At 46.9% G+C, this 16,731-nt stretch overlaps 1 protein-coding gene across 1 annotated transcript; it reads left to right on the forward strand.

Moving 5' to 3' along the window:
* The first annotated feature begins 556 nt into the window (after positions 1-556).
* SERPINC1 (serpin family C member 1) lies at positions 557-11,250 on the forward strand. The gene is made up of 7 exons (XM_047704300.1): positions 557-711; positions 2,552-2,921; positions 3,218-3,433; positions 4,228-4,365; positions 6,207-6,597; positions 7,643-7,707; positions 11,001-11,250. The coding sequence occupies exons 1-7, from the start codon at positions 671-673 to the stop codon at positions 11,175-11,177; spliced, it is 1,398 nt and encodes a 465-aa protein (XP_047560256.1). The 5' UTR covers positions 557-670; the 3' UTR covers positions 11,178-11,250.
* The last annotated feature ends 5,481 nt before the right edge of the window (positions 11,251-16,731 follow it).

Genomic DNA, 16,731 nt, shown 5'->3' on the forward strand with positions numbered 1-16,731 from the left:
GAAAGCATACAGCAGGCACCTGGGTGGCTCAGTTGGTTAAGAGTCTGCCTTCAGCTTAGGTCATGATCCCAGGATCCTGGGATCCAGCCCCATATCGGGCTCTCTGCTCAGTGGGGAGTCAGCTTCTCCACCTACTTGTGCTCTCTGTCAAATAAATAAATCTTCCAAAAAGAGAGAGAGAGAGAGAGAGGGCATATTACACTGAGCAGGGAGAAAGTTAGAAATTTCTGGACATTGAACTTGACTAGTTATATTCACCTATTTTCTACGTCCTGGTTTGGTTAACCAAGAAAAAAAAATCCTGTAGACAAAGTTCTCTGTCAGGCATTTTCTGACCAGGTTTAAATTTGAGAACATGTCCTCCTTTTCCTCTTCTCTAAAATTAATGAAGAGAGTGAGGGAATATGCCTAAGAGAGGTGGGCCTTGCCTTTCCTCGCCCTGACTGAACTTTAAAACTTCTCTAATTAAGCAATGCTGGGCTCTACACTTTGCTTAACCCTGGAAGCTGGTCATCAGCCTTTGACCTCAGTTTTCCCCTCGTCACCAGCTCCCTCCCCCACCCTAGCTTCTGGAACCTCAGTCAGATTCAGAGGAAAGAACCAGTTTTCAGAGCGATTGCCTCAGAACACACTATCTCTACTCGCCTGGCCCTGTGGAAGATTAGCAACCATGTTTTCCAGTGGGATAGGAACTGTAGCTACTGGAAAAAGGTAAGAGAGGCAAGTTTTCTCTTTTGCATGCCCTCATTGGGTTTTTTCACTTTTGAAGTTCTCCTGAAGATGGCCTCCACCCCTTCCAGAAAACCAGGCCCTCTCGTAACAATAAAAGACGTGTTTGGAAGACGTCATTAATGCCAAGCGCCCTCCCTTCCACCCCCTCTTGGGGTAAGCCATACCTTGGGTTCTTAGCCCAAGAAACAAAGGGGATGTCTTCTCCGCCTAGAGCTGCTGTGCCAGTGCCAGCCCTCAGAGTAGCCCTGGGGACACTCCAACGCAAATTCAGCTATACAGCTGAAAAGAGGGAAAATTTAACCTGTGAGGATCTCCCAACTCCCTTTTTGCTTCTCTTTCCACTCAATTGCCCCTGCTCCAAAATCTCAATGACCTTTGACTGAAGGACAGCAGCCCTGTTCACTAGCCTCATAGGGAGGTCCCCTCCTCCCTCGATACCGCACCCATTTCCCTTCTTGACCTGGGCTGTTTTTGGAGGCTCCAACTGAGGCTGTAGCACCACCATCTTGGTTTTTCTTCTCCTGAAGAACAACACTCCCAGATCCCCTTCAGCTTCCACTTGTGTTTCCAGATGTAGCTGAGGACCAAAAAGGGAAACCAAAGGCAAGCAAGATGGGGAAATGAACAGCAAGGTTCTCTCTCTCTCTGCTTCTTCGCCCTGCCTTCTCTATCTCCCCAACTGCCTCTGCTTCTCTCCCGCTCTGTGCCTCTGTTCTTGAAGGGCTGCAGAGCTGACCTCACCTCACACAGGGAGCCAAGGACCCCTCAGCTGCCCCCAGCCTCCAGCCAGCCCAGCACCTCAGCGAGTCTTTTTCTGCCAGGGGAGACTGAGAAGCCTCAGTACCCACACAGACTCCCAAGTCAGCCAGAAGAAGCTCCTCGCCCACCCTGTCTTTGTACAAAAGTACGACAAGAGTTTATCTCCCGGTGTGCCTCAGTGTTCCAATTCTCCTAATATGCCAGTAGCACAATCTCATTTTTAAAAAAGTAAGATTAATTTCATTGGCTTTTAGTGAACCGCTGTTGGAAGCATTCAAAAATCCAGGCAGAGGAATGATGAGGGCCTGCACCAAGGCGGGGAGAGCAGGACTCAGAGTTCTTTGAGTCCAGGGTCTGACTAATGAGGGTGAAATTGAGGAACAGGTGAAGGAGGAAACAACCCACCCCCCCCACCCCGTTTTCTGGCTTGAGGCTCTCGTTTGTTGAGCTGGAGGATGAGAAGAGGTGGGTGGGGGAGACTTACCAGGACAATCATCGGGTGGCAATTTCGCTAAGGAATCTTCAGGTCGTGCAGGTGGCATTATCTGGCACACAGTGGGTCTGGCGCTCCGTGGGGGAGGTAGGGCTGGAGCTGGAGGCCTGGGGAGGCCTGGGCACTTAGGTGGGGCTTCGCCCTGGTCATCCCTTCTTACCCCTGTTTTATTACCGAAATCTCTGCTGCATCAGTCCGGATCCCCAGCTCTTTAACATCCAGGAGGCCTTTCCTCCTACCGCGCTAAGTCTGCGCTGGGCGCTCAGGGCCCTGCCTTTTTCCCCCGGCGTGGGTCCCGTCTCGCCCAGCGGCAGCTCCCGCCTTGGGCCCGCGGTGCTTTAGGACCCTCAGCTGCTTCAATCGTTGATTTTAATTTCGACCTGTGTCGGGGCAGGTGGATCCACTTGCCCCCAGCCCACCGACCGGTCCTGCGTCGGGCCCTCCTCCTGGCCGCGCTCCCGGGGCTGGAGTCCTGTGCGTTCCCGGGGCACGGCGGGGCCGGGCAGCGGAGATCGGGTACTGGGGTTCTCCCAGCCAAGCTTAACTCCGCTTTCTGTCCCCCTATAGGAGGGCATGTCTTCTGTCCTTGATGCTCACCGGGCTCTGGGGCTGTGTGACCTGTGACTGGAGCCCCGTGGAGGACATCTGCACAGCCAAGCCTCGGGACATCCCCGTGAACCCCCTGTGCATTTACCGGGCGGCGGAGAAGAAGGCGGTGGAGGAGGAGGGCGCGGAGCAGAAGGTCCCCGAGGCCACCAACCGGCGCGTCTGGGAACTGTCCAGAGCCAATTCGCGCTTTGCCACCGCCTTCTATAAGCACTTGGCCGACTCCAAGAATGACAAGGACAATATTTTCCTGTCGCCCCTGAGTATCTCCACAGCTTTTGCTATGACCAAGCTGGGGGCCTGTGACAACACCCTCAAGCAGCTGATGGAGGTACAGTGGGACGCCTTTCTGCCTAGCCTCCTTGCTGGACGCCAAGGAAACCTGTGTTGCCCAGAGCTGGGGAGAGACATTAGGTGGTGTCCCAGTCTCTTTGTGCTTTCTGCCTTTCTCCTTCCTCCCGCTTGGTTCTCCTTTTATCCTGCATTCACTTAGCAGATGTGAGCTGAGTACTTTGGCTGTGCGGGGTGCTGCTCTTGAACGAGGTCTCAGGTTGGGTGGCCGTTGGTCAGGGGCTGACCCCACCACCTTAGCCAGGTTTCTCCACTATTTTCTTTTGGCTTCCACAGGTTTTTAAGTTTGATACCATCTCTGAGAAGACGTCTGACCAGGTGCACTTTTTCTTTGCCAAACTGAACTGCCGACTCTATCGGAAAGCCAACAAATCCTCGGAGTTAGTGGCGGCCAACCGCCTTTTCGGAGACAAATCGCTTGTCTTCAATGAGACCTACCAGGACATCAGTGAGGTGGTGTACGGAGCCAAGCTCCAGCCCCTGAACTTTAAGGTGAGTCGCAGATGTCGTCCCCGACCTCAGAGTTCTTGGTCTCCACTCAGAGGTTGAGAAGATAGAGAAGCAGAATCCAGGATCCAAATGAACGTGGCGAAGCTAGTTGAAGGCATTTTGGGGGTGGGGAGTGCCTAGAAGTCAGCACCCCTGGAACATATCTGCTTGCTCGAAACCTGAGAAATCAGTGGTATCTCTGGCTTAGATTGTGGTGCCCGCTCTTAAAACGCTGTATAAATAATAAATTCTTCATGTTATCCCCCAAGACCAAAAAGGACTCTGGAGATGCCAGTCTTACTTCATTTTTAAAAAATTACCAGGTTCAAATAAAGTTGGTGTATGCTGCATGTTGTAACCTCCTTTTGGAGATTCATGAAGTGGCTGAGTCCTGCAACAAAGAAGTCTGTGGCTTTATTCAGTCAGCACTTCTCCATTTTTTTTTTTTTTTTTCACCACATAAGGGCATCCTTCCTGTCCCTCACCCCTGCATAACTCACTAGCTTCTGGACATGTCAGAAAAATAGTATTTTGTTTTCTTTTTCCCCAGACTATTTTCTTCTTTTCTGTTCCTTTATTTCTGCTTCTCTTTATTTCTCTTTCTTCTGTGAATATTTACTAACCATCTGGAAGATTCATGGCATTATACTAGATATTTAATTTCTCCCCAATCTGGGTTAGAGTGGGAAACGGTGGGAAAGGGCAAAGGGCTGATGAATAAAATGAAATGCTGTGTGGGGAAGTAGAGAAGCCCACTGAAAGCACAGATGGGTAGGTTTGTTTCCTATTCTCCTCAGGAAAATGCAGAGCAGTCCAGAATGATCATCAACAAATGGGTAGCCAATAAGACCGAAGGGCGTATCACTGATGTTGTGCCTGAGGACGCCATCAACGAGCTCACGGTCCTGGTGCTGGTCAACACCATTTACTTCAAGGTACTCTAGATGGCCCCGGAGAGACCCAGAGGATGTCCTCTTGTCCTCCAGTTCATCTGCTTTCACACCATTAGGCATTAGATAGATCCTCTCTGAGAAACAGTCTATGCCTGGCCTGAGGAGAAATATGAATTTACTGGGAGTCTAGAACCATGTCTAGGGCCATGGCTGCTGGCCTGAAGTCCGGGGGCCTGGTCGTGTCTCTGGGCACAAGGAAGAGTGTACACACTCACAAACTTAGCATGCACAGCTGCAAAGTATGCATGGTGCTGAACTCTTATACACGGGTGACAATTTTTCTGTCCAGTTAACTCCATTTTGAAATCTGGAACAACACGGTAGGCTCTACTGACAGTTCTCGGTGATGAGGTTTTCTCCATTGTCCGGAGTAGCTTCAGTAGTGACTCAAAGTTCCCCTTGCCTAGAGCTTCTGCACCTGCAGGAGCCAGGCTCAGCCCAAATTCTGCAGAGTCCTGGTCTGGCTTTGTCTCTCTCAGAGCTGAGATTTCTAAAGGCTACTCCAAATGGAGACATGCAGGAAGGGGAATGGGGGGGCAGGGTACTGGGAATAAACAGGCCCCTGGTACTCAGGAGGGCCACAGGTTTAAGTTGGGGGAACTGGGGCACATTTGCCCATCCTGGGTTGTGCTCTACGTGCACTCCCCCCGCCCCCAGAGCCCAGGAGTTCAGCCAGGCCTGTTGCCACCCACCTGCCCCTTGGGGTTTCCTTCTCCCCCGCTCAGCGTGGAGAAGGTTGTAGTTACACAATGTGTATTGCCCTTTATGGTTTACAGAACACTTTGCTGTTTATTAGCCCTCTTTATTCTCATAATATCATCAACGAGACCTCGGGCCTCTCAGATTACTTAAATCCTGACTCTTCTATTTCTGCTGTGTGAACTCAGGTGAGTTACTGGAGGCCTTTCTGTGCCTCAAATCCTGCATCTGTAAAGTGAGAATAAGGACACACTTCCCTCATGGGCTTCCTGAGGGGCCTGAGTAAGTGAACACAGGTGAAATGCTTAGAGCGGTGCAAGTATTAGCCAACTCCAGCTCCTAGTTTTACAGGCGAGGACCCAAATCAGCCAGCCAGAAAGGACAAGGAATGGTAATTACAACTCAGAATATTTCACAGGGCTGTCTTGTATCCCAGGGTCCCTCCATCTTTGAGCAGGAAGTTAGCCAGGACTCACCCCTGCCGGGGCAGGGCTCCAAAACAACACCCTAGGTTATTACCTATGTCTGGCCTTTATTTATCGGGGAAAGAGCCCAGCCTTTTGGATTGAGAAAGAGACAGGTGGGAGGCAGAAAGCAAAGGGCAATTAGATTTAAACTCAAAAAGATGCTTGTGGGGGCACCTGGATGGCTCAGTGGGTTAAGCCTCTGCCTTTGGCTCGGGTCGTGATCTCAGGGTCCTGGGATCGAGCCCCACATCAGGCTCTCTGCTCAGTGGGGAGCCTACTTCCCCCCCCCTCTCTGCCTACTTGTGATCTCTCTCTGTCAAATAAATAAATAAAATATTTAAAAAAAAAATGCTTGTGAAGAGGCCAGTAGGTTGTTCTCAGTTTTCATTTTTATTTTTCTAGTTGTAAAGCAAATAAATAGCCACTGCTGAAAATCTGGGAAATACAGAAAAGTTCACAGAAAAAAAACACTGGTAATTGCATCACTGCCATAGTCATTGTAAACCTTTCCATCCACAGCCCTCTCATCTTTTCTTCTACTAAGTCTACCTACATATTAGGGTGATAAAATAATGTGACTATTTCCCACCTCAGGATTCTCCTACAGTGGGTTGTGGTCTTCTCACTGTGATTCTTCCACCTGCTGTCTCCTCCCAGGGCCTATGGAAGTCCAAGTTCAGTCCCGAGAACACAAGGGAGGAACTGTTTCACAAGGCTAATGGGGAGTCGTGCTTGGCGTCCATGATGTACCAGGAAGGCAAGTTCCGCTATCGTCAAGTGGCTGAAGGCACCCAGGTGCTCGAACTGCCCTTCAAGGGCGATGACATCACCATGGTGCTCATTCTGCCTAAGCTGCAGAAGACCCTGGCCAAGGTGGAGAAGGAGCTCACCCCGGACATGCTGCAGGAGTGGCTGGACGAGATGACCGAGATCCTGCTGGTGGCCCACGTGCCCCGCTTCCGCATTGAGGACAGCTTCAGTGTGAAGGAGCTGCTGCAGGACATGGGCCTTGTGGACCTGTTCAACCCTGAGAAATCCAGGCTCCCAGGTTAGCCCAGGAAGGGCTTTTCTCTTTGCTTTGTCCATCCCCCGCCCCCAAGGTGGGCTGAGCAAAGGTGAAAGAATTGGGGAAAGGGTAGAAAAGAGCAACGGGTTAGGAGTAGAGCAAGGGTTCTGCTGCTAACTCGGGGAGACCCCTTCCTTTCCAAGGTCTGGTTCCTCTTCCATATCCCGGGGAGTCTGCGCCTAGATGTCCAGGGGCTCAGCGGGCAGTGGGATGCTTTGAGACTGTAATTGATATGCGGGATGGGACCAGGTAGAGAAGAACTCGAAAAGACCTCAGAATTCAAAGTAAAGATATGATTCAGAGCGGGAGACATCTTCATCCCACAACATAGGCAGTGCTGACGTTGAACAGCCTGATATTCCAAAGGGCTCCTGAGTTTGCCCTAACATCACTTGGACAACAGATGTGGCCAACCTTCCCCCGCTGGGAGACTTCAGCAACAGTGTTCTGTGGTCTTGGTTCCTACCATCCTTTAAAAATATGCATTAAGATATCTTTTTACAAAAGAAGTTTACAATGTCAGGTAATTGAATTTACCTTTAATAGGCTGCCTATGAACAGGGTCTAACCAGGGGCTCTTGGCTCAGAAGGAAGGGCATGTGACTTCTGATTTCAGGGTCATGAATTTGAGCCCCACGCTGGGTGTAGGGATGACTTCAATAAATAAAAGTTGAAAAAAATTTAAACTAGGTCTAACCAACTTCTCTCTTGAAAATGTTGCCAGACTGGAAAGAAAGACATTCCTACTAAGTGGAGTGAGTTTTTCTTTAAGAACAGAGTCCCCTACCCCCTTCCAAGAGCTGAAGCATGAGAGTACATTCTCAGGAGCCAGGCTGAAAAAGCCTAAAGGACTTTATTCTTTTTAACATGTATTTACTTACTTAGGGAGTATCATTAGATGAGCGTTCAGGGTTTTTATTTTTCCAAAAAAAGCCCTACAGGACCTCTTAATTCAAACTGCATTCCTTTCTGTGGGTTGAAGCCAACTTTCTCCCACTTCACAGAACCTTCTCTGGTTTTCCTTCAGGTATTATCGCAGGAGGCCGGAGCGACCTCTACATCTCAGATGCATTCCATAAGGCCTTTCTTGAGGTGGGTACATCTTCCTTTGCTCTCTTCTAATGCTCTCACTTCTTTTTTCAGTATATTGGTATCTCACGTGATTTGTAACTATGGAGTTCTTGCTCCCTGGGTCTACGGTTTTACAGTAGGTGTGTGAACAGCAGGACACAACTGTGAGAAAAGGCATGTTTCCAGTGTCCCTCAAACCCCAGATCTGTAGCCCCCTCCTCCATGAGGCCTCCACAAGACAGCACTCCCTGAAGCCTTCATGGTCCCATTGTTCTAACCCCCACCCACGACTTCTGAAGCAGGTCAAACATTTAGGGGAGGGTGACACAGGAAAAGAAACCAACAAAGGCTACAGAGAAGGAATTCAGAGGAGGAGAACGGGGGAGTAGGCGTTCACGGAAACACAGGCGGGAGTTTTAGGGAGACAGAAAGCATCTAGTAACAAGATTGAAAACTGACCATAGGTTACCATACCTGTGGAATTTGGACAGACTAGTTGGGGCACAGGCCTGATTGTAACAGCTGAAGAGCAAATGGAGGGTAAAGAAGCCGAGCTGATGAGAATGGATCACGTCCTAAAGTGTGTTCCAAAGAACTAGAACTCTACAAAAAACAAAGTTCAATGGTCAAATAAATGCATATGCTCTTCTTGGGAAATTAACAATGCACGCTGGCATTTTGGCATCTAAGAAGTTCCACAGTGAAAAAAACCGGTTCCTTCTGGAGGGGGGAGGGTGGGTGGGGGATGGGTGAAACAGGTGATGGGGATTAAGGAAGCGCTTGCTGTGATGAGCACCAGGTAATGTGTGCGATCATTAAATCACTAGATTGTGCACCTGAAACTAATATAACACTGTATGTTAATTAACTGGAATTAAAATTAAAACTTAAAAACATATATTGCTTAACCCAGTGTTTCCCCAACTCAGGTGCCCATGGAACCCTTTACTAGAGTAATAGCTATGTAAAGCCTATAGAAATTCTCGTTCTCAGGGCACCTGGGTGGCTCAGTGGGTTAAAGGCTCTGCTTCCAGGGTCCTGGGACCGAGCCCTGCATCAGGCTCTCTGCTCAGCAGGAAGCCTGCTTCTTCCTCTCTCTCTGCCTGCCTCTCTGCCTACTTGTGATCTCTCTCTGTCAAATAAATAAATAAAATCTTCCAAAAAAAAAAAAAGATAGAAATTCTCGTTCTCAAATACTGAACTATGGACCAATAGCACTAGTTCAGTGGGGAGTTGACTCTTGGAGAATCCAGAATGGGGTCTGAGAATCAGCATATTTACAAAGCTCCTCAGGAGATTTTAATCCACAACCAGGTTTGGGGAGCCACTATTTTCTGGGGGAACCAGCCTGGAAGGAAAAGGAGATGGCCACTGTTAGAGAAGGTCACAGGATTGAGAAAACTGCCAAGAAAGGTTATGGTCAAAGGAGAAAGGTTTCAGAGCATGGTGCTAGTAAATACAGTGGCAGAGTCCAAGCTCAGAGGGATCAAAGGACAGAAGGAAGGCAGAATAATTGTTACAAGACTGAGGAGATCCAATAGCTTGAAAAAGAAAAAGATTATAGTCTGAGAAGATAGTGTCATTATTATAATTTCAAAGGTAGAACAAGTCTGAGAGATGGCAAGTTCAAGGCATGCCGTGGGCCTGGTTTGGTTATGCAGAGCGAAGGTAGGGCTCATTGGGGTTGATGAGATGAAGGGGGGGAGGTTAGGGTGCTGACTGGGGCTCCTACTAAGATATTTTAATTATCTGCATTAAATGATAGCAGGAGTTAGGGTTGACAGAAAGGCTATGAGCGAGGTACCCAAATCCTCAACGTGGGGATAAAATCCATAGGATGACAGATGTCAGTGACCTACAGGGCAACAGCAAGACCAGAGGGCTGTATCTTCAAGGTATTGAGATCAGACGTAGGGATTTTACAGGAGTACTGGATTAGTGGTTTTGGAAGTACAAATGCCACTACTGACACCTTCTTTGATATGGATTATGAAGGAAGTACACTTAGGAAGACTGTGAGGGAAGCTGGGTCTTCAGTATTTTCACTCTGATTGAAAAGTCCTCGTCTAAGGACCCTAAATGGAATAAGTCAACTCAGACACCCTTGAGGGCTTTGAGTTACCACTAGGAAGACGCAGAGGTTGGATTTAGTGGGCTATTCCCCTTTAGTCCACTAAACAATGGCACAAGGTTCCTCCACAGCTCTTGGAACAAATTTGTTTTCCTCGGAAACCTTGGGAACCCAATATACAGGACCCCGGCTGATTGTAGATCTCCTGGGAAGCCATTAGAAGCCAGTGTCTGCTTTGAATAAGATGATCCTGGTCTTGCAAAGACCTGTCTGCTCACAAATCCAGTCCTAGAATGACCATGAAACAGCATGGAAAGACAGGGGCATAGGATGGTAAGGAAGCAGGCAAGAAGACTGTCAGGGACAGCGTCTCTTCAACCAGCTCCACAAAGCTCAGGGATCTGAAGTGCTTTCATTAAGAGGCAGGGAGAGGGGGCGCCTGGGTGGCTCAGTGGGTTAAAGCCTCTGCCTTCGGCTCAGGTCATGGTCTCAGGGTTCTGGGATCGAGCCCCGCATCGGACTCTCTGCTCAGCAGGGAGCCTGCTTCCTCCTCTCTCTCACTCTGCCTACTTGTGATCTCTGTCTGTCAAATAAATAAATAAAATCTTTAAAAAAAAAAAAAAAAGGCAGGGAGAGTTTTGGTGATATTCCGGGGCCCCACGCAAAATTTTCTGAAGGTGTCTCTCTGGCAATTCTGCTTATCAGCAAATTAAAATACCAATGTGTCAGACTATTACTCCAAAAAATACTCACCTCATTCAGCCATAAGACCCTCATCTTTTCATAGGCCCAGTGTCCTGAGTGGTTGCTTGGGGTAGTTCTGTCTGGGATCTTTATGCTCCAAGAGTGAAACTATCTCGACTACAGAGTTCTGATCTAGATTCAAAGTCTCTTTTAGCATCTGGTACAAGATACCCTCTTGCCATACCCCGTATGATGGGGCCAGCCAGAAATGCAACAGCCTTGTGTATATCCATGTTACTGGCTCAGGGGTTACCCGAACGGAACCCTTGCTCTTACCCAGCACAAAGCTTGGAGGAACACAAGTGCTTACATCAATATTCCTTGGATGAAACAATGAGTAAAAGTTGGGTTCTGGTGGGAGCACAACCTGACCCAAGTGTATTCTTCCCTGGAGAACAAACAGCATTTTGAGGAACTGCTGTGTCTGTGACTGATTTATGGCCTCCAGTGAACTGCAGAGGAGCTAATGTTTCCATTGTGTTTCCTGTCTGGTCTGCAGGTCAACGAGGAAGGCAGTGAAGCAGCAGCAAGTACTGTCGTCGGGATTGCTGGCCGTTCGCTGAACCCCAACAGGGTGACCTTCAAGGCCAACAGACCCTTCCTTGTTCTTATAAGGGAAGTTGCTCTCAACACTATTCTCTTCATGGGCAGAGTAGCCAACCCCTGTGATAACTGAAGTGTTATTTTTTGCACCTCTTCCTGTTTTGGTTTGTGATCGAAGTAAAAATAAACACAACTACTCCCAATTATGAATGGATTTTGCCACATGAAGTGAAGACAGGGAGAGGAGAAATGGATAGAGATGCTAGCGGGCATTTGGTCAAGTGAGTGCTTTCGATTGTTCTCTATCAGTGAGCACACCTGGGTCAAGAAAAGTGGAGGAAGGGGGTGCCTGAGGGGGACTCAGTTGGTTAAGCCTCTCCTACTCTTGATTTCGGCTCAGGTCATGATCTCAGGGTCATGAGGTCGAGCCACGAGGCCCATGTAGGGCTCTGCACCCAACAGAGTCTCCCCGTCCCTTCGCTCCCCCACCCCCACTGTCGCTTGTACACATGCTCTCTCTCTTAAAATAAATAAAATCTTAAAAAAAAAAAAAAAAGTGATGGAGGGAAATATGTTACTTCTGCATCTTGAAAGATGATAGGATGGCAGACATCCTGAAAGGGCAGGGGGAGCCTAAAATGTCAGTATTCCCATCATACTAAAAAAAAAAAAAAAAAAATCCAAAAATTGCAAAAGAATTAATCTCTATATACAGAAAAACCAGACAGTCAAATCTGAGTATTAAACCATTTAATTCTCAAACCACTCACATGCATAATGTTCTTTTACACAGTGTTAAAATAAAGAGGAAAATGTATTTTTATACAAACAGAATTTCAAGTATACATTAATAGACTTTTCAAATTACTAACCAAGTTGCTAAGATTTCATTCACATTGTTCTTAAAGCTGTTCAACGAGAAAGCTTTTGCTAAACTGCTTTAAATATGTTTATATAAACCCATATCTTCACTCTTTCTGAATCTCCCTCCCCCAACCCCAGTCTCGGCCCGCCCTCCTGCCCTCCCCCCTCCCCCGACACGACAGGGCTTCCGGGGCTCTAGGAGACATGCAACCCCACCAAGGACTATTGGCTTGTCATCAGGGGAAGGACAGAATCTACAGGAGGAGAGACTGAGAACACCTGTCAAATTAAGGGAGAGAACAAATCTAATATAAATCAGAATCGTATCTTATAGCCTTTGTTTTCACTTGAGTTTTTACTTAAAGAAATCTCAGCCTCCCACAAAACAACCTAGAAGTTTCTGACAATTTGGTAGCTGAGAAAATAACTTAATACTGGGTATTTCCCCCTGGGGAAACTTCTACAATCAGGGTAGCCATTTTAAACTTCCTCATTTTCCTTGTTTCTTTTTTTCCCTTTGGCAGGGGGTGGGGACAGCTTAAAAATGGGTAGGATTTGTGTGTTGACATTAAGGAATTTGGTTCATTTCACAGGGTCTGGCAGGAGTTCTCCTCCTCAACTCTCCTCCTGAAGTAATCTGGCTTCAGGGCCAGGAACAGCCACTCTCCTTAGGAATTAAAGTGCATTTGTTCAGTAAAAGGGGGGTGAGGGGAGGTGCGGTTTACACTTAAGTGATAATGATCAAAAGAGGGTGGGGTGAGAGAAAATCCTATTCCTATATATAGGTATTTATAATTAAGGTCATAAAAAAAAAACAAATATTCTCTAAGGAAATAAGATGCACGAACCAGGGCCAGCACCCGCAGAGGGGGAAGGGCGCTCACCCGGCTCACTGGCTTTTCTGAGGCATCTTTAGTAATGGTTTAATACCTTCAGATGAAAGACACAAACCTCAAATGTTTGTTTTTTCTAAGGGAAAAAACAGACCGGTAGGTTCTTCTAGTTTAAAACTCTACCTCATTCCCTTTCAGGGATAACAACATTTTAGAAACTGATTGTCTGTTTTAATACGAATCTTTGATTAGCAAGTTGTGAAAAAAATGTTACCTAAGTTTGTTGCTTAAAAATACTACGGTAACCTTTAAAGATGCAGGAAGAGGGGGCACGTTGATCCTTGCTATTGGTATCAGGTGAGGGGAAGAGAAATTTTCCTATAGTCTCTTTATTTGATAGCTACCACTACAATCTTATTTTCTATTTTCCTTGAAGTGCTTTACCGTGTCTTGGGGGACAAACCCAAGAGTTTTCCCAAGAGACGTAAATGCTACATTATTAGCTGTATGAAGAAGTGATGGGCTCAAGATGAGAAGGGGGAAATGGTCCTGGGTTCTGGCCTCTGAGTCCAGTGTGATCTGCTATTCACAGTGACCAGTAGGAAGGCACAGTGCCAGGGACAGGTAGATGGGGGACAGCTGTCACCCACCATATATAAGCACCATAGAGAACAGGTGGACAGATTTCTTTCAGACCATGTCCATCTGAAGGAAACCACATTTCAGCTACCTTGACTTTTCTATCTTTGAACCCTCAGCCTTCTCTTCTCTCAGGGCCAGAGCGTGAGTGGGTCCCAACCCTGAATGACGAGGAGCCAGGAAATCTAAGTGCTCTTCCAAATGATGCTAACATGCCAAAGATGGAGAGTTCTGGTTTTCAGATTTCTTAAAGGAGAGGCCATTGGTTCCTTACTGAATTGGCAGATCCCTTCCAGTTCTGCCATTAGGTCACAAAATAACGCAACGGGCTAAAACTGTGAACACAGACCAGAGCAGATAAAAAGGTAGTGGACTGAGACAGAACACATTTCTATTGTTCAGGAATGTTTTTCTTCTGTTGAGTAGGTGGAGGGGGAGGGTGGTGAAACTGTAACCAGACTAGCATCGCGTAGCTGTTTCAGAAAGGACTCCCTCCAAGTTGGAGAGGAGCCGGCAAGCCTGTCCAGTAGGGCAGAGAACTTGACTGGGCTTCACAGTCCCAACAGAGAATTCCCGATAGGGGATTTGTTTCATTCCTTGTTTAAAATCTAGAACAAGTTTCTATATTTTGTACCATTACTTTCCCATCCTCCTCATCACTTCCCCCCTCCCCCAGGAATCATAAAATCCAGTGCAGTTTGATTTGCATAAAGTTCAGCAATGTTTCACAGTACTCCACAATCCTCCTCAGTATGAAACTCTAAAGCCTACTCTCTGATGCATGCAAGTCCCAAAGGCTACTGTTTCTCTCTTCCACCCCATCTCAAGAAGCCTTCATCAATTTTCTAAGGCGTAGGAGGCATTTTCTCTAAAAGACGTTGCAGCATTTACATGCGATGTAAAAGCCTCCATGCTTTAACGAAACTTCATAGCCTGATGCTAATTCAGTCCTCTGCACTGACCAATCTTCCCTTCTAACCAATTTTTCTTCTTGAACATACCACCTATTTGAAATGTAAAGTAGCAATTACTGTAGGCAAGATATGAATGAAAATTTCTACAGTGCCCAGAATTCTCTCAGAAAAGATTGCTATACCTGAACTTGCTCTTAAACAAAAATTTCTATCATCAATGAGAAATCACTTGGTAGCTAGTCAGTTTGAATGGGGGGGGGGGTGTCTCACTTGTAATCAAACAGTTCTTCCCTTCCCAATACCATGTGCGAAGCTGCCACGGGCAGGCATTTTTACTAGCTGGTGTGGGAAGAAAGATATGGAACCTCATTTAGAAATTACCAGGTTAGGTCTCTGACACCCAGAATAGAGATACTAAAATGACTCATTTCGCATTTCATGTAAAATTCAGAAATATTTAAGCCTTAGCTAGTGCATATCATTCACAAAAAAACAAAAAAACAAAAAAACCCCAACCCAACAAACAAACCCAAAGTGAAAGCTACTTTACATTGAAATCCCACTTAGAAGACCGGCTAAGAGACAAATAATCAAAGGTATCACCATGACCCCCAGGAAGGATCCTTCTCTTTTTCCATTAACTTTAATAATGCTTCCTGTTTATTTTACAAATAGAAATCATCCTAGGTGGGTTGGGCTTGGCCCTTTTAATAAGTTCAAGTGCTCTATGTTAACTAGCAGAGTTGAGAAATCTCCACTCAAATCACATATGCAAAGGAAAGAGGATTCTAGAGACCTGATTTTGAAAATCTGTTTTGCTTACCTACGCACACCTGGTATTTGGTATGGAGACGACATCTCAACATCTCTCTCCAGAACTACTTTGAGGACAAACAGATGATCCATTTTACACCTGAGCCTCGGCCCACTTTAAACTCAGAGTCATGCTGGGATATCAATAAAGGTATCTTATGACACACAAAAACCCAGGATTGAGGTTATCCTGCCGAAGACCACTCAAGATTACTGGGCCAGCAATTCTCAACTTTGGCTGCCCACTGGAATCATCTGGGGAGCTTTAAAGTCTAAGCTGCACAGCAGACCAATTCAACATGAGGGTCCAGCGGGGTGGGGGAGTGGGGGGGCGACATTGTGTATATGGCCCAGGTGATGCTAATGTGCAGCCAGGATGGAAAACGACTGGCTTAGGCCAACGGGCTCAGTAAGAAGAAGCCTGCAGGCCAGTGTTCCCTCAAGTCAGAGGGAAGAAAGGTAAGACTCTATGCTTCCTCTCAGATTCATAGATTTGATACGTGTCCCAAAGACAGGACCTAGGCATTTCTCACTTTTTGTTTTGTTTTTAAATAAATTACTTTGGCTGTAATAGGTCACACTGCCAACAGTACATTTCAGATTTGGGTAAGTCTGCACTTAAGTATGTGTTACAGCAAAACAGCTGGGGACACGCCTAGGACAGACCAGGCCCAAAAAGATAAGCCAGAGGGAGGAGGCTTCCTAAGCAGGCGTTAATTCCTGAGTCTAGGATATTAGCATGGCTTACAGGCTGACAATTATTCTACAGTTAGAATAACAATAGCTGGACAGCTCTTTCTGCCCACTGGTCCTGTCCCTGTGCTTTAATACACACACACACACACACACACACACACACACACACACACACACGCAGGCATGCATGCAGAAAAGAAGAGAAACAATAGCTGTGGTGAGTAGACTCACATGGTTTCCTGCCTCATCTCCCTCCAGAACTCATGCTGTGTTCAGGCAGACCATTAGATCATTGGTCACCGAGGACTAATGCCCATCGCATTATTTGGAATTTCACACTGTATCATTGCTTGCCTTTCCCAGTCACCAGGAAAGCAAATACTTATCAGCCAGTACCTAAACACAGAGGCCAGCCTCTGCACGTCTGAAAACAGATCACCCTCTCGTTCTCACTCCTAACCCGAGAACGCCTGTTTAGATGTTACAACCAGCCAGTGCCTTCGAATGAAAAGGTGGAAAGTGCCACAGATCCATGAAAGGGCCAAGAGTCCTTCCTAAGCTAGAACACGTGTTCCAAATGCAGGTAACCCAACATGGCTCAGTGTACTAGTGTCCCACGCAGTAAGACAGGTGAGCGTCACAACCAGATTTCAAGGTCAGGTGGTGTGCCTAGTGGCAATTACTGAAACCCAATTTCCTGACACCCACAGCATCCAGGTGAGGCCATCCTGACTACTGTAACAGCAGAGGCATTAAAAACAGGACTATCTCTTTGCAGTGGCTAAAAGCAAAACAAGTGATCCAAAACCCCATGTCACGCAGCCCTCTGTGTCAAGATACTGGCAAAAGGCTCATCATTGGGCAAGTATGGTTAACCATCAGGTCCCCCAGGAATGGACCATCAATGGCAATGAACAAAAAACACAGC

Source organism: Lutra lutra, chromosome 15, assembly GCF_902655055.1.
Source record: "Lutra lutra chromosome 15, mLutLut1.2, whole genome shotgun sequence".
Lineage (NCBI taxonomy): Eukaryota > Metazoa > Chordata > Mammalia > Carnivora > Mustelidae > Lutra > Lutra lutra.